The sequence below is a fragment of the Protopterus annectens genome, chromosome 12.part0, assembly GCF_019279795.1.
Source record: "Protopterus annectens isolate FY-2018-M chromosome 12.part0, PAN1.0, whole genome shotgun sequence".
In the NCBI taxonomy this organism is placed as follows: Eukaryota; Metazoa; Chordata; order Ceratodontiformes; family Protopteridae; genus Protopterus; species Protopterus annectens.
In genome coordinates this window covers 632,445,417-632,463,761 of record NC_056746.1, presented here as the reverse complement: position 1 = coordinate 632,463,761, position 18,345 = coordinate 632,445,417, and the positions used below count along the sequence as shown (strand labels likewise).

General features: G+C 37.4%; 1 protein-coding gene across 1 annotated transcript in view; it reads right to left on the bottom strand.

Moving 5' to 3' along the window:
- Positions 1–16,131, bottom strand: part of LOC122817348 (paired mesoderm homeobox protein 2-like) — a 106,863-nt gene extending 90,732 nt beyond the window's left edge. The window contains exons 1-2 of the mRNA XM_044090555.1: positions 15,848–16,131; positions 1,891–2,048 (exon numbers count right to left, since the gene is read on the bottom strand). Of these exons, the coding sequence (XP_043946490.1) occupies positions 1,891–2,048; positions 15,848–16,085 (396 nt within the window). The 5' untranslated portion in view covers positions 16,086–16,131. The remainder of the gene's footprint in view (positions 1–1,890; positions 2,049–15,847) is intronic.
- Positions 16,132–18,345: the final 2,214 nt, after the last annotated feature.

Genomic DNA, 18,345 nt, shown 5'->3' with positions numbered 1-18,345 from the left:
ATACTGGCCTATTTTCTTCTGAACCTTCATTTAGCCCAGGAGAAGAATGTCCCCAGTGTCCAGACCAAAATACCCCAATCTAGTAAAAAAAAAAACACTACTGAGCTTCCCTGAACATAGACAATACCTAGTGTGACTAATCCAGTAATGAAAAGTAAAATATATTAATATCAATAAATAATATCACATATCCTTCCCCCACCCATCTTCCCACCACTGACACAAGCATTCGACTCTGTAGGGCACATTTCTTTTCAGAAATGGGATACAGTAAGGCACACTCAAATTTTCCTGAAAAATTTGTTGCAGTCAGATTTTCTCTCTGTTTTGGTGCCCACATTATATAAAGCCCCCAAAAAAGGAAAAGGTGGTAAAAATGTTCAAACCCTACACCCTTCACACAGAAAGCAGCGTACAAAGGAGGAGCCCTAACTCTTTACACTAACTGAGAAGTTAGTGCATACAGGTATTTGTTACGCAGAAGTATGAAACTGTAATGTCTGCAATTACTAACTGATTGCAACCATCTGTGAATTAACAGGGACAGGGTAGTATAACCGGCCTCAGCAGGAGCGGTCCGAAACATCAAGGACAGTTGAAAGAGATGGGGGAATGTTCATACTTGGGGGAGACTTTGGGACAAAGCCAGGAAGAACACTGGATGACACCAGGGAGACCGTTTAAACTATTAGGTGGGCTAATTTAAAAAGTTAATACAGCAACAGGTCTAGCATCACAATGCATTTTAAGAACACTAAGAAGAAGAATGAAACTCTAACATCAACTATTTACTGACTGATTGTAAGGATCTGTGATTTACAAGGGCAAGGACAAAACATAAGAAGGGGCATCAGGAGCATTCTGTCAACTTGGAGAGAGATAAGAGGGGTGTGTGTGTGTGTGTGTGTGTGTGTGTGTGTGTGTGTGTGTGTGTGTGTGTGTGTGTGTGTGTGTGTGTGTGCGTGTGTGTGTGTGTGTGTGTGCGTGTGTGTGCGTGTGTGTGTGTGTGTGTGTGTGTGTGTGTGTGTGTGTGCGCGCGTGTGTGATATTTGACAATTTGTGCTAATGTGATGCATGAGCCACCAGTGTTGACTACTTCAGGAAAATGTTGATTTTTACTTGCGGTAGTTAGGTGGGGCGAATCAGAGATATGCAAACCAGACAATAAAGTATTTCCTTATCTCCACTATCATGTCTCTGAATTGCAACTTACTGAATCACATAAACAGTCCTTTTTGGCTGCAGTTCTTACTGACAGAAGTGGGTCTATATTATATGTTCAAAGTTTGAAAACTTTGAACATTAAATAGTCAAATTTAAATGTTCAAAGTTTCAAACATCGAACATATAATAAAAAAAAAGGAACTTACCTGACTAGGGTAGGCAGGGGGGCAAGCCCTGCCTGCACCCCCCCACACATCCCACTCTTTAAATATACCAACTCCGAGACCGCATTACTGCACTGTAGTGCGGTCTCGGAGTTGGTATATTTAAAGAGCGTGGGGTGTGGGGGGGTGCAGGGGGGCTTGCCCCCCTGCCTACAGCCATTAGTTTTGGGTTTTTTTTTTTTTTTAATTGTATGTTCGATGTTTGAAACTTCGAACATTTAAATTCGATTATTTAACATTCAAAGTTTTCAAACTTCGAACATATAATATAGATGTGACAGTGGTGAGCTTCTTCCTGAATCCCCATGCATGTGTCAGTACTAATATTGTTAAACAATATCTTTGGTTGGAAAAGGAAACACAAAAGAACCATTCTAAAAGGATGCTGTGTGCTCACTCTGTTAATTTAGCTGAGATTTTACTATTTCTACTTTCTTCCTGATACAGTACAGCACATTGTATGTTAAAAATTACAGAGCACATTGTACCCTTTATTACATACCTGAACTCTTGCTTCAATCAGATCTAGTCTAAGCGCAAGGGCCTCTCTCATGAACACATCTGGATATTGTGTTGTTTCAAATGCTTTCTCCAGTTCTTCTAGTTGCCAGCTGCTGTAATTGGCTCGGGCACGTCTCTGCTTGACTGGGCAGCTTTCGTCTGCAACATTCAAAATTATTTTTTGTTAGACATTGGAAAATGAATTATATTTTTATGTGCCAAAGAGATGTGGTGTCCGTCACAGTCCTTGGAATGTATAAAATAGGTGGTCCAAGCAATAGAAGAATGTTAAGTATTGATTCTATGTCTCTTATTACAAAACCCATCCTGAAATACTGGTACAGTTTTTGAAGGCCAGAAATTTGGAAGTAATTTAGTTTTGAGGACGTTCATGGAGCAGCAATTAAGGAAGTTCAAAAGCTGCATAAAAAAGCATATGTGATAAGATTTGCAAAGATCAGTAAGTTTTTATTGTAAAGCATGTGAGAGGCTGACAGGGGTTTTCAGTGGAGGAAGATCAGGAGGAGATTTCATTTAAAATGGCACAAAAACAATGTTCATATAGTAAAGCAGACAGACCACAATGGTGGGAACAGAATTATCAGTAGGCTTTTGGTGGTATAGTGGGGTAATTAAAACCAAATTGGATGAATACAAGTGGATATGAGGAATAAAATGAGAATTTTTAAAATATTTTTATTTAATTTTCTTACTTTTTATGCCTAAAGTGGTATTAGAGTTTACTTTAAGCCAAGCTATCCATGTACTTGTCTTCTTTCCAGAACCTAAAAATGAGAGAAAGAAAGGATACTCCATAGCTTGGACATTCACAGACTAAGCAGTTATTATGTTGAATGAACAAATTATTTTAGGAACTCTGATCAGTTACTCATTTCTTGTGATGGTAAGAAAAAAGGGCAACCTGGGTCAAAACAGATTATTTCTAAGTGTTAATCTCATGCTATTACATTTTGATTACCTATCATAGCAGGACAATTCCAGGCAGGGTCTGCTCATTCTACCAGGGCCTTGGCTTCATCTGTGGTGTTTTGGAAAATGTTTTATTCTAAAAGCAGCAACTTGGTCCTCTGCACATACTTTTCCAAAGCACTATAAACCAGAATCCTTTGCCATGTCTAGGGCAGGCTTTGTTAGGACCATTCTCCAGAGGTTCATGGATCCTTACCCTTCCACCTCCTAGTCTAAGCTATGGTAAACCACCCATGTAACTAAGATTACTGCAGCAGTGAGCTATATGATGAAAACAGTACAGTTGTGTATGTAGCATAACAGTAGACGTTCAAATGATCCCTGATGCAGTAGCTGCTCCCTCCCTCCATATTATTGTGTGATTTTATTGTCAGGATGAGGACCTTTTATCTTTGCTTTGAGGAGTTTCTCGCCCAAACTTGTCATTATGTCAGCTCAGCTTAAGCTGCCTGACAGTTTGGGCACATAGAAGGTGCCCTGAAGTTTTGGAAACAGGTGGCTGTTATATCCTTGGCAGGATACAACCCATATAGCTAAGGTTACTGCAAAAGTGATCATTTGAACATCACTGTTATGCTAAGTTTTACTTAAACAACTGCATTTTGACATCAGTCAATAGTGAATCAAAAAACCTAACCCTGAAATAAATATTTTATTAGTAAAATAAAGGAGGCCAAATCAACCTGTTATAATATACTGGGTATCTCAGTTGCAGAGACAGCTTGAAGATTCCTGTACTATAATTATAAGGGCATGTTTTATTAATAACATTTACAGTATGACAAATATGTGCCATCTGGGACTGCTCTTGCCTAAGTAATTGCTGCTTATCCCCTAACATTTCTGATAGAAACAGCATTATTGAATACAATGCTGTGTGCAAACAACTCACCTGACACATCCTGAAAAGGTACAGCATTTTTTTGTTTTGTTAGTAGAAGATAAATAGAGTTGGAAAAGCTTCAGCTGTCACTTCTGGTACTGAAACTATATTCTGTTTCTTAAAGGTTATTTTCCAGATAGGTCTATATGGGAATATGTGATCAAGTTCTTCTGGAATGTCTGTGCCTAGGCAGTAATACTGGGGGACTAACCCCATATTGAGAGCACTTAATGTTTAAAATAAATATTACATAATATAAAGAAGAAGATGCATTACACAGCAGCTAGCAAGATTAACAGTGAAAATTAAGTACATTTTAAACTTATTTAAAAATTTATTTTGATATAAGGAACAGAAAATGTTAACGTGATTAAGGTAAATCAAATTTCTTGAAGGGTAATAGATTGCAAGTTAGACAGTTTGAACTAAGAACTATGAGCTGCTAAATCCCTTTTTGCTTTATCCTTCTTATTTTGTCAGTTTATTAAACTTTAAAAGCATATAACATTGGCAATAGAACATTTTGAATTTTAAATATACTAGTCATAGAATGCATTCACTGACAACAAAAACTTCAATGCACTATGAGAAACCATTGTTAGAAGGTTGGACAATCTGAAGAGTATTAATTGAAGAGACGGACAATGTAAAGGGAGGGTTTTTGACTGTCAGCCAACTAAATTTGTAATACATATTACAGAAAACACTTCTAATTTGTTTATTTCATGGGACTGTATAAGTAGGAAACATTATTCATTTGCTCTATTTTTTTATTTCTGGCAAATATACTCAAAGGTCCAAGATAAAGCCTTTGTTTATAGGCTGCAGGCAGCCATCACATTTTGTAATGGATGCTCAAGCGTTCTGTTTCTCTCTGTGATATTTGTGAAGGTAGATAGGCATGTTGGTTCTGCATCCCAAGCAAAAGATGGTTTTGAATAATGTTGGTTCCACCTCCCAAATGATTGTTCTGAGATCCGTTTAGGTTCGTGATTTGGTGAACAAGTTCAATGCAAAGCTTAATGCCTCAGATCCCATGTCAGAACTTACGGATACCCAGTTAGTCATCTAGTTGCTTCTTGAAGCTATAGGTTAGTGGGATAAGTTTAACTGAGAAGTGTAATTTATTACACAGCCAAAGGAGTTTTTGAGATATGAACTTGTCATGTTTCAAGGATTTGGTTGATATCAAACATTATTGAAGCCAAGTGTTCTCATCTTTTAGGTCACCTTTACAGTATTCTAAGAAAAGGGTTTAAAATAGTAAGGGGTTCTTTAATACCTTATGTGTCTGATCTTGAGTTGCTATATAGGATTTGGCCATACCCCAGGTCCTATAGCCCTTTGATCTGCTTTTTAATATTATGTAATTGGTCTGATAACAGCTGCATACAAAGGGGCAGTTACCTCTCTGGCATAGCTTTTGAACCCACAAAGGATCAGGTGGGCAAATCTGTATACTTTGTCAACAGCAGATGCTATATTTACAAATGACAGGTCATCATCATCTACAAGGACTCACTTGTTACCCAATAGTATATAAAGCTTATGGGGGTGTTGCCAAATGCCATAATGGTGCATTTTTGACTTTGAATGCAAAGTCATTTCTACTGAATAATTCCTTTGTAATGATAAGTACCATTTAAGGGTATGTGGTGTCAGCAGGTTAAAGTCTGCAGTGATTTGCATATTTGGTAAGTCAGATGGCAGAATCAACTTTGACATCTGAGAAAAACATGCCAAAAAAGTGTCCCCATGACAGAGCCATGAAGGACTCCACTCTTGAAAGAGGATGGTAAACAGATGAATCCTATTCTGGCCACCTCTGCATGACCATGTAAGTACTTGTGGACCCATGTACTTTCTTTACATTTGCATTCCTAAATTTATGTATGATTCCATCATGGACTATAGCTTTGAATGCTTTAGTCGGGTCAAGGTAGGCTGCATGGATGGATAAGCCTTCCTCCAGAGTGGTGGTTATACTATGAAAGAAATTTACATGATTAAACATACAACATCTACCTTTGACAAGAGTGTACTGGTTTAGGTAATGGAGAATGTGGGCTTCTCTTTCTACCTGAATAAAGGCCATGATTCTTTTCTTCACCTTGCCAATAAAGTCTGTGAGTCTGATTGTTCCATAATTACTAGGGTCAGTGGAAGGGATTTCCTTGTAGATTGTGACTACAATAGCCTGCTTCCTGATATCAAGGAAACAGCCCATTTGATTTTTTAAACACATTTATTAAATTATCACTTAAAACACAGGCAAACATACATTAACAGAAAATGAACCATATTAACATTTTTCCATTTAAATACACTACACATGATATATCTTTTCCTTCTTTGTAGCTATCAGCTGTCCAACTTTACATAAATTGCTCAATTCTGCCTTCCCTTAAACCTCACTCCTCCTCCTGCTCCTCCTGAACATTATTATGCATGTATTATTTCCACAATTTCCATTTACGTCCATGTAATTTGCTCCTTCCATTTTCTAAAGATCCCTCTTTCAGTTCTTTTATCTCTTTTATAACATTCAATAACTCAATTACAGTTTGTTTAGAATTTGAGTTCCACTTTCTAGTAACTGCTTTTTGGCAGCCAACAGAATTAAATTTAATAAGACCTTACTATGGCTAGGAAATCCAGATTTTGTTTCCCAGCTCAAAAGAATAATTTCTTTAGTTACATCCATTTCCTCACCCAATATTTCTGACAGAGAAGTCTGTAGTGAATTTTTAAAATCTGGAAAGTCATTACACTCTCAAACTTATGATCCCAGTTACCTCTTTCTTCCCCATCACACTTTCAAAATTTGTTAGCTACCTGAGAAAAAAAATGTAGTCTTCTTAAGGTAGGAAACAACCCATTTAATGCTCTATTTAGAAAGTGCATATGGGGTCATAGTAGGCTATTTTTGATTGCACAAATTAGACCACCATGTATTTCATTTGATCTCTGTGGAGATGGTGTTCCTCACCCTAATAAGGACAAAGAATATCATTAAAGATTTCATTTCAGGTTAGATAATGTTACAGTCAGAAAGGGAGGATTTTTGTTTCCCTTTGTGATCTGAAATTCTCTCCAACTATATAAGCTAGTGTGCTTATTATATATACATCATATATGTTATGGTGATACCATTTTGTTCAAGTACACAGCATTCTTGTTCCTTCATCTTCTCCTTGGTCACATGAATGCAGACTGTCTTATTATTGTCACCCATTATGATGAAGAGTTGTACCTCAAATGAAGCTTTGCTTCTTGATATCATTTTAGTAAGTATTGACCCATGAGGGACCCCTTTGAGCAGATGGGCTTTTTCTGAGATGGAGAGACCACGTTGTTCTGAGAAATCAGAATTCAATATATAGTTTAGTCATATGTAGACACCGGTGGCTGCCCAGTTTCTTAATGTAATTTATTTCAACTATGCAGGAAAATGGTGCATCATTTTGCCTTTACAATTGCCATAAACTCCAAACTTCCCCAACACTTGAATTTGAATCTGCACACATCTTCATTCCTTGACACCTGACATTAAACTGAAGTAAGGAAATGCAATAATCATTTATGTGGGGTTTGTCACTTTAGTCATAGATTTCTGTTCTCATCTCCCTAAATGACCATAACAAAGCCACTTGAAAATTTGAACTTATGTTTTCATCGTGGCATTTCTGATGTCACATACCATGAACCTATGGTACTTTTAGTTGCATTTGTCTGTCTAGAAAGCATGTATACACATGTAAATTTAATATATACATTAGACCTTATGACCTAGGTTGTGCCACTGGATCAGTTCATTTATCAGGTTAAGTTCAAGTGGTAATGTACAGATAAATTAAATAATGTAGGATCAAAAGGCTACCAAAATGATGATGCTGCAGTGAATATAGTTCTCAGCTGTAGTCACAATGTTGGCAACTTCCAGTATTTTTTTTATAAACTGTCAGTTTTACCTAGCTCCTTATGAATTCAGCAACTGAAATTTTTAGTTTTAGGACTAATGGTATTCTTAACCCTGGAACTAGATTTTGCACCTACTTCATAGAATCAGATTTTGTGTCTATTCTGCTATTGAAGTTTTGATGTAAAATTCCTGAAAACTGTCAGTGTTGTGACATTACATTTAGGAAAACACAGACTTGTAATTTTACAAAATTTAAAGTGTGCTTATTTCATCCTAATCTTCAATAATGTGATGATAGTCATTTTCGGAATAGTTCCAAAAAATGAAATTTCATCAATCACTAAATTCTTTTTGCTCTTAGGAAAATTCCCTCCTACATAATTTGATCACCTCAGTCATATAATTGTAAACTTTTCTGCTTTTGTCCCAGAATTATACAATATACCCATTTTTCAAAACTTCTAATGAATGTGATAGCTGTTCCTTTTACTTCTAGATCAAAATGTGTTTTGGCTCTTGCCCTCTAAATTCACATTCTGTACCATTTATAAAATTTAGTTCTGTTTATTTATGAGATAAAAATGATATGCTAAAATTTTGTGGTGGCCCAGCTCCTTGGCACAGAGGGTTAAAGCACTGAATGTGACTCAGATGATCTGAGTTCTGATAGTGGCTTGGGAGCTGGAGAGGAGAAGGTGAGCATGAGCAGTTATTGCTAGCTCACCCATCCTCACAGGGTGGAAAATGGCGGTACAAATCAAGGCAACCTCCTCCCATCTAAATATAGGTCTGCACATTGCCAGTGATAACATCACAGGATGCGTGCTTGTGAGAGCACATACATGTAGGTGAAGGGCATTAAGGTGTTCAAGTGGTGACACAGACACATATATCAGCCACAAGGGCTGGGGATTAGGGCTAAGAAAGAAAAGCCCACGTTGTTGGGATGCAAGCAAGAGCAGAAGCACTGCCATTGCTGTCCATACAGTGACCCCACAGTCTACTCTTTCCCTCACTGGGGAAATAGTAGGGATGGGGACTGAAAGAAGTGGGCTGATGGGCAGGGGCTTGATGATAAGCAGGCATGGGAAGCACACAGTAAAAAAATATTTTTACAGTGAAGTTTTTGAAAATTTCTGAAGCTGTGATTCATTGATTAAGTAGGTCAAAGCATTCATATACCATGAGTAATTAAAAAAATGCTTTCTCCTAGTGTTTTGCAGTCATTTCTTAAGAGAATTTAATGAATTAAGTGGAAGCTTTCAGTTTCAGGCCAGGTGATATTGTTTGTACCTCTCAAAGGATATTCTTAGCTTGCTTTGCAGAAATCTCCTCTCTGCACCATGTGAATTATTTTGCTGCCAGGTTCATAAGGTAGCATTATAAAAATGTTACATCCTGTTTGTGATATCAAAAACCTGCACGCTGCTTTTGGAATGGTGCCTGTAGCTTGATCAAAACAGCTTTGTACTTTATGTTTTTTAAACTAGTCACCTAAAGCCATCTCTTACACCCATTCATACTGGCAACCTTAGGGTAAGTACTACCACTGTCCAGATATAGGTCCACAAGCATTCATTCATTCATTCATTCATTCATTCATTCATTCATTCATTCATTTATGGCTATAACAAAGTAAGACTTTGCCCTCATTTTACAAAATCACTTCTCATCAAAATTCTGTTCCTCATGTTCCATTGTGAATGACTTTTAGAAGCTTTTCTCAGAAGTAATTGAAACTATTAGAGATGCTAGACTGTTAACAGAGATATGAAAGGCAGACTGTTTGACAGTGGTAGTATTTAATTTTACCATAACCTGATTAATACCGCAGGACAGAACTTTTGATACCCCAGTATCACCTGGAGGAAACCTGGAAGCTGTAGAGGTTCTTAACCAGTCATTCTCATTTCACTACAAAAACTAGCCAAGTATGAGTAACTACTTCCTTTACCCTGGAAAGCATTAGTTATGAAAACTGCAGAATCCTTGGAAAACATTGCCTCCAGGTTGGGTTTAAGGGTGGGGTAGCTGCAGGGAATTAGTGTTTACTTCAAATAGTGCCTTATTACAGACTCAACCCAACCCATCTGCTTACTGTGACAATGCCTGGGATTTTTAATAGCCTTATATTCACAGCAATAAAGGGTGTCATAAAATATTGGAAGTCTACTAAACCACTCAGCAATCATGCATGAAAACATGTACTATTCATTATTAGCCACTTAGACGTTAGCTCCATTAGAGGGTGGAAGAGGCAGGAAATTTAGCCAGAGTACAAAATAAGGATCCATTATGTTTGCTGATTATCAGAATAACTTCACAACTGTTTTTATCTACTAGCCTGTACTGTAGCTCAAACCATAAGAATATATTAATAACAACAAATCCTAATATGATATGTCACTGTTATAGTTCTTTTTATTTTATCTTCTAATTAAATATAGCACATTAATGGATGTGTATTCTCTAGGATTTATACTGAATCACTTCCTATCCTATTTTCCCTTGCTGAGTTGTTGCTGTATTCCTTATCTGGGTCAACTACTGTATGTATGTATATGTATAAATGAATGAATTAATTAAATAAGTAGAAAAAAAATATATGAATATATATATATATATATATATATATATATATATATATATATATATATAAACAGCAACTCCTTTAGTGCAAGTCATGAGTGAAGTCATTAAGACTTAATCTAGTTAATATGAAATATTCATTAATTGACTGATTCATTCATTTATTTTTTCAGGTAGCTGGCCTGGCCTGTAGACCCTCTGAGCCACAACCCTAGCTGGGGGCACAAATAATTAAATAAAAATATGCATTTTTGCATCTACAATATTGAGCTGATTAGAAAATATACATTAATGAGAGAACATACTTACACAACACATATAGTGTTTGCTCGGCGTACATATTGACAGCTAAATTATGTTTATGTATATTAAGCACTGAATATTTTAAACACGCAAAATAGCTACAATTACAGATTTAATTTACTACAATATGTATTTTGGTACTTAGTATAACTATAAATTACAAAACAAATGCACTTTGGGAATGAGAACATATTCAAAATTAAATAATGAAAGGTAAATGAAAGTTAATTACTGTAAATAAATTGTAATCTCTGACAGATATGGATTCAGAAATGATCCTGTATCAGTTATTTTAATTTCTGATAGATTTGGCTAACAAGTTCCAAGATACAGGAATAACTTAACTGGAGGAGTTTTTGCCTATAACTAATCCAAAGGCAGACTTCTTTAATTTTAGGGCTCTTTGATTGCAGTATTATAAATATGTGTTCTGTGATAATTTCTAATCTGTTTGCAAGTTCAGAAGCAATATTCTAAGTGCAGTACATTAAAAGCAAGAAAATAGAACACCAGGGTGGCACATCCTGTGACTGGCTGCCATTTGACTCAGTTCAGTAAGAAACAATAATGTCTGGTGGATCAGAGAGGGAAATTAATGAATGAGCATGGAAGTTTTGTTTAGTGCTGCTTGAAGGGAACATAAAATTAAATTTTGCATTTGTGATACAAAATCACTTCCAAGTCCATCATTCTGTGCATACACATTTTTATGATTTTATTCTGTAAGTGATAGTTATAAAATATTTAAGCAATCTAAATCATATCTGTTAAAATCTATTACAGTTAATATATATTTACCAATTTAATTTCCACAGCTGAGTTCATCTCACATATATAGTTGTTCCTTGTATAATGTCTCATCTCTATTTACAGGTGCTAGAGAACATCTTAAGAAAAGTGACTGCCCTTCAAAATATACACATTATCTATCAAAACCTCAGAAATACAGCACATAATTAAAATTTTCACTACATATTTCATTGTTTTATTAACAGTCATCTTCAATGAGTGTCATTGTTATATCCAACGCCAGTGCAAATGTATATTTGTCAGTGACAAGTATTTTTGTTACCAGTTTCACTCCGTTTATATTTTTTGTATACTTAGATGAAAATCGTATCGCATTAAGCACATTTACTCACTGACTGCTTAGAATAATTTCATGTTCAGATAAAATTGATTAAACAGTGTTCCTTAACACAGTAAACAAAAAAAAAGTCCAAGTTACAGTATCTAAGACAGTGATTGGATTCAGCATTAACGTTTAGATTTCAGTTGTGTTTTTATGTAACAGAAGACACTGCACGTACTGGGTGTTTTAAAAGAAAGTATAAATACCAAGGGGAGAAAAACAGCAAAAACTAAAAACTGAACACCAGTTTTAATGTTGCCAGCATGCATTAACATTATGCTGTAGTGTGGGGATATTTCTTCTAAGAGTTTTTTTTTCCCATGTTCATCCAGTGTTATGTTATGCTGATATAATAAACGTGACTGTTACATTTGTTCAGCTGTATTGTTCCATTTTTCTAATTGGGAATAATTTAATCATAAGAGGGTTGTGTTGCAAATATGCTATAAAAAACTTTATTTGCATTTGTTAATCTGGTGAATAGGCTGGTTCTTTGACCTTTTTTTTTTAGCCATCACCCAAGTACATAGGTACAAAAGCAATACTAATACTTTACTGACAACAGTATAAGTACCTGTTACAATGATACACAGAAGACAGTGATCATTACAAAACAATATCACTGTGAACATATATCTTTTATGTAAAGGTGATTATATGTAAGGTATATAACCTCATGGTGTGCCCTGCCTACTGGAATAGAGGAACAAAAGGAAGAAATACAAAAGAATAAGGAGGAAGAGCCACAAGGAAATAAGAGCAATACTGAAGGAAGGAAGTTAAGTGGACCCCCTGCCCAGTATTTACATATGTACAATGAAGATTGCCTCGGTCTTGGTAATGGTTAAAGCTTCACTTGTGGAGAAGTATGAAGCAAAGTGGTCTAGCCTTGGTCAGTGTTGCAGGAGCTTTTATCTGTCTCTTTTGGGTGATCAATAAGTCTCTTTTCTGAAGGTTTTGCAATCTGTTGTCCTTCAAGTATTTTGTAGTAACTGATGCTACTTTGATGGGCTGATTTTATTAAAGTTTGTCTTTCTAATGGCTAGTTTGAAAGGTGGTTGGACAAGAGTGAAAGCTTAAATACTATAATGTGTAATGCATGATTAAATTTCACTTGATGGTGACCACATTCAAGTCTCAGTGACAGAGAAACCATTGCATTGAGTTCCCAAATATAAACAGACTCTTTCCCTAACATCTGGGATCCTAGATTAACCTAACCTACATTAAACCTGGCAAGTTAGCTGAGAGGGTTAACATTATACTTTGCTAATGACCTTCATCTATTGTCCTGGGTTTGATTCCCTCAGTTTCCACTTGCAAACTATATGACTCTGAGAAAGTCATTTAACCTGATAGTGACTTCTGAGTCAGCCCTGAAAACAGATATTTGCACTCATGGAGCTTACTCAGTAAACAAACCAATCACTTAATTAACTGGCTACAATTACAGCATAGTCTTGTGAGCTGAGGGCATGGTAATATGTAACACTCCAGCATGAAACCCTTGGTCTCATTGGTTCCAAAGTACTCATAACAGCTGTGCCCACCCTTCATGCTTGGGATCCATAGCACATACTGTTATATGAACAAAATAAGCGTGTGCTACACTTTTCCTTTATTCCAGAATATACTTAACAGCTGTGTACCCGCGGTGGTGGTGCTGCGGTAGCGTTGTCGCCTCACAGTCAGACGCTGTCCTGTTCGATTCTCAGCTAGAGCGTCTTCTGCGTGGAGACATACGTGAATGGGCGTACCTTCATTGAAGATTGTGCATCAGGGCTGGTAACTCGGCACATAAAAATCAACTACCAATCATTAGCGGACCGGAGTTCCACTGTGGCGACCCCTAACCGGGAAAAGCCGAAAGACACAACAACAACTTAACAGCTGTGTTCTTTATTCAGCCATAGGTTCCATACTATATACCAAACAGCATCAGCTGTCTGATTTTTTTTCCCAGGGTGTTCTGAAATATAAATGATGTCTGGACCTTCTGTCTCTGCTTTTCCTCTGCGTATCTTATCTTCTAACCACATTTCAAAGCCTTTATTATAGGTTCCCTGCCTTGCACCTGATGATGTCATTCGCTGCTCGTGCTTGAGCTTTCTACCTGGTAGCACAGGTGAGTTTTGTTCTCCCTGCCCACCTACACAGTTTGTCCCTTCCTTCTCTCCTGTTTCCTGCCTTATACTAATGGCTATGCATTTCCATTTCCATAGTCCCTACCTAGTACTTTTCATTTATGTACTGGCTTCCCCCTAGTTATCACCATTTACCTGAAAGCTATGTCTAATCTTCTTTCTGAATACATAAACTCACTTCTAGTTACCTATAGTATATCTATAAGGTCTTTACTACCATCTCTGCTTCCCTAAAATTGAGAACACTGATAATAGTGATGGGACTTTTACTAGCTGTTTTCCATATACATGGTAGCTCTCTCCTTCCTTCTGGGTTCCATAGCATATGCCATCTGTAAGAGTTGTATACAGCCTTTCACATACACCATATATGCATCTTTATAGGTCTATATCACATCAGTGAACACTGATATATCGAACTTCAAAATCTGAAAGCTGAAAACAGCAAAGGAACGGATCAGCGAATTTTTTCCCAGGGAAAAAAATTGCTGGGCTGTTCTCCAGGCTTTGCTGTTCTCTTCACTGTGGTGCGATCTTGGAGTTGGTGTATTTAAGTTGGGGAGGTGGGGGGCATTGCCACCCACTTAATTTTGACTGTATACTCTTTTTTTTTTGGATCAGCAAATTTTTTTTCCCTGGGGAAAAAATTTGCTGATCCGATCCTTCACTGTTTTCAACTTTCGGGCATTTGAGTTCGACATAACAGCGTTCGTTATTTTTTAGCATTCGGTGTTATGATATAGACCCCCATCTTATCTCTACTTCCTTCTGGGTGTCCGGCTATAAAGCAGGCAATCACGTCCAAGCGTTTTCTTGGACCTGCAGAATTCTAGAACCTTTAGACACAAGTTTCTTTTTATTCATTAATCATGATTTTAAGTTTGTAAAATGGATCACTGCATAAGGAAATTGTTATGCTTTGGAGAAGCTGACTAGTGAATTCCAGCTTGCCACACAGGTCATAATACTGTATTTTAATGTGTTCTTGGAAATCACTGTAAGTTTCCTCCATTTCACATTCTTTAGGTGTTCTAAAGTTTCAGAGTAACTTATTTATCATGGGGCATTGCAATTATTGTTTTGTTCATTAGTTAGAAAAATGGTTCTAGGTCTGTGCGTGTGTATGCTCATGTGTGTGTGTGTGTGTCGTGTGTGTGTGTGTGTGTGTGTGTGTGTGTGTGTGTGTGTGTGTGTGTGTGTGTGTGTGTGTGTGTGTGTGTGTGTGTGTGCACATGCAACTGCTAGTAAATTGTACATTCATGCATTGAGTATATTACAACATAAAGTTAACAGCTGATTTAATAACGTGAGTAAAGAAAAAATCTGCAGAGGTTACATCTTTTCTGATGTGCTGCATCTCATAGTAGAAAACCTTATAAACCACTATGAATTTCCATTTGAAGACCTTGAGTGGGTCTCAATCATTCCATCTCCCAGGAATCCTTTTTCCCTGTCCTGGCCATACAAGTGATATAGCATCACTATGGGTGAAGCCTTGTGTCTCACATGTCACTCGTGGCAGAGTTATATCTATACTGCAGTCCATTAAGAGCCTTTGCTGGCAAAACTAAAATACACAGACATTTAGGGTATCACATTTATCAGATAAAATTTTATTTGGGATAATTCAGGTTAATATAAACATGGTGCAGATCAGAAACAGGTATTCTTTAAACAGCAGTAAGCTTGCTTCATTCAGACAGCAGATATTTCTAAACATACAGATATTTTTCAGCCAACAAAAAGATTACTCACAAGACTGCGTACCTATTAGGCACTTATAGCCTTAGAATCCTGAGAGTGCCCTGTGTTGTAGCCTCAGAATCCCATGACCCTGTCTGTGCCTTATGTTGTAGCCTTAGAATCAAGTGACCCTTCCTGTGCCCCATCATCCAAGAAATAATCTTGACACCCAGCATTATTTTACAGCTTGTATAAATCCTAAGTGTTTCTTTCCTACTCTTGCTCGGTTTGTAGTATCCACATTTCACTTACCTGTATAGTCTGCAATCCCAACCAATCCAGCTTCCTGTGTTGCCAGGATGAGTGCCTGCTTGCAGGGCTCTGGAGGAATGCAGTTCTGTAGAATGTTGAAGCTGAACAAGTGGCTGGGCAGGAAGAGGTTCGACACTGGGAATGGAGCAAATGACCCCTGAAAAGCTGGGTAGAAGTGAGCAACAGAAGGAAGAATGCCAGGTGGGAAACCTGATACCAGACGTCCTGGATTATACATCCTTTAAGATGAGGAAGTCCACCAAACGATTTCTATTTTTGCTTAAAAAACAGTATTACAACCTACCTATGAGGAAAACTCTCAGTGGGGTCACACAAAATATCCCACAAGAAGTTGTTTTGCAGCTATTTGTTTTCCAAGAAAAAAATATAAATGTTCATCTTTTCTAATCAAGAAAAGTACATGGCCAACCTGGCAGTAAAGAAGAAGTCAATGTGCAAAATTCCCAAGCTAAAGAATCATGTCCATTCTAATCTTCAAACACACAGTCCTTCCTTTTCCATGAAAAAATACATATGTTCTCCTCAGAGGAATTCCAGGTAGATATAGGAGCACTACAGAGAATTGCAAGATTTCCAGAAAGAGCAACAGATTATACAGTGGGTTATTTTCTGAGCTGATTATCTTAGAAGGTGCTAAGATGCATATCCTCTTCTGCTTGCTTCTGGGAGTTTTGAACCCATGAACCTGACTTATACCAGATATAACTTAGCAATGCAGCCATCTGAAACCTGTTCAGAGTGTAATGTCCCAGAGAAAACTTCCTGTTAGCTCCCCCCATTTCATTTACCAAGACCAGGTGAGCACAATCTAAAACCTCATGGCTGACAGATAGCTCTTGGCCCCATCACAGTCAGCCAGGTGAGTTTCCAATGACCTCATCCCTAACAGGTCTGGGCACACACCAATATTTGCTTCACTCATCTGAAGCAGGTGTGAATAAAGGAATAATAAATGTACACACACACACATACACAATTTCTTACCTGTAAAACTCACAGCTTAAACTGACTGCTTCTGTGGTCACCTGATATGCCCCTACCCAACACTTCAAAGACAGCTGCTGTGCGGGAGGGGGCAGCAAGCCTGATGAGAAGGAAGGGGACTGAGATTGGATTTCTGCGTAAACAGTCACACTAATGCAGAATTGCAATGACCCAGAATAGAATTAGTCTGAGTAGCTGTCTCAGGCACTTCCCAGCAATGAGGTGATGGTATGATTTACTTTAACAGCTGAGTGATGTTACTCTGTTCTTGCACTTGACATGATTCTGCCTTCTTTTATGAGTCAGAAGGCTTCTTTTCTAAAACATAACATTCAGGCTGTAGTAGGATTCATTAGATCATATAGTGGAAGTGGAAAAATAGCACATGGATTCTCTAAGTCTTTATGGCCTCTGCCTCATAAGGCAGGAGACTAGATAATGTCATATGGGTTACAAAGTGCAGAAACTATGATCCATTTCCATTTTGTCTTACAGCTCATAAGTGCCAGAAAAAACTGATATTCTTTCATCTGTATAAAGTGCACTTGAGCACAGCCGTTTCCCATGTGCAAGGCACTCTGTGACATAGCAGGCATCCTTTCTGAAATATATTTATTTCTCCTTACAGTTGACCTTCATCTGCCACCAGCTCCTCTCCTCATTCACTGGGTCTACTGGAACAGCACCAACCTCCTGTGGACACAACCTAACCCATCTTCCAGGCTAGTGAGGAGATCAAGGATGCTGGTGCAGTAATACATCATAAAATATATTAAGTATGCAAGCTTGTTTTTCAGTCAGTAGTGCTAGTGGTGTTTAAAACTTTGTAACTATAGTTAAATTTAAGAATATGTATGCTACAGTTTGCAAACTGTCTTTATACTTTAGCAGATAATATTTCCGTCCTGCTATGCAAAGAACAAAAGCACTCTTCTTAGCCCTATCATACAGTTCGGACTGCTGCTGGTTGACAAAGTGCATTCTAATAAAGTGTGGCAATATTGGCATAAACAGCGGTAATGCAAGTTACTGAAATTAAAATACAGTTAAACTGCAGTTATTCTGAGTTGTCTTTTCATTGTCATGTTTCGGCCCGTTCTACTATGAAACGTTGGCTTCCTGAAAATAGGCATTTCAAAAGAATGAAAAAAATGCCCAAAAAACAACAGGGGAAAAAAACTCCTTTTTTCTGTGTTGTACAGGGGGTGCAAGCCCTCCTGCACCCCCCAAGCCCCTATATACCAACTCTGAGATCGCTCCAACTCTAAGAAAGGAGAACTCTCTCCCTAAAAAAGTGAATCATGCTGGTGCACACTTAGAAACCATACCGGCAATGATTTCTTAGAGAGAAAAGCCTTCGGCCTTATGCTCTTCATCTTCTTTTTTTTCCTTCTGCGAGCTACTAACGGTTGTGCAATTCCTCCTAGAGATTGTGAGGCTGTTTTAAACTAACAGCACAGCCATCAACAAAACTGATGAGGGAAATTTTTTAT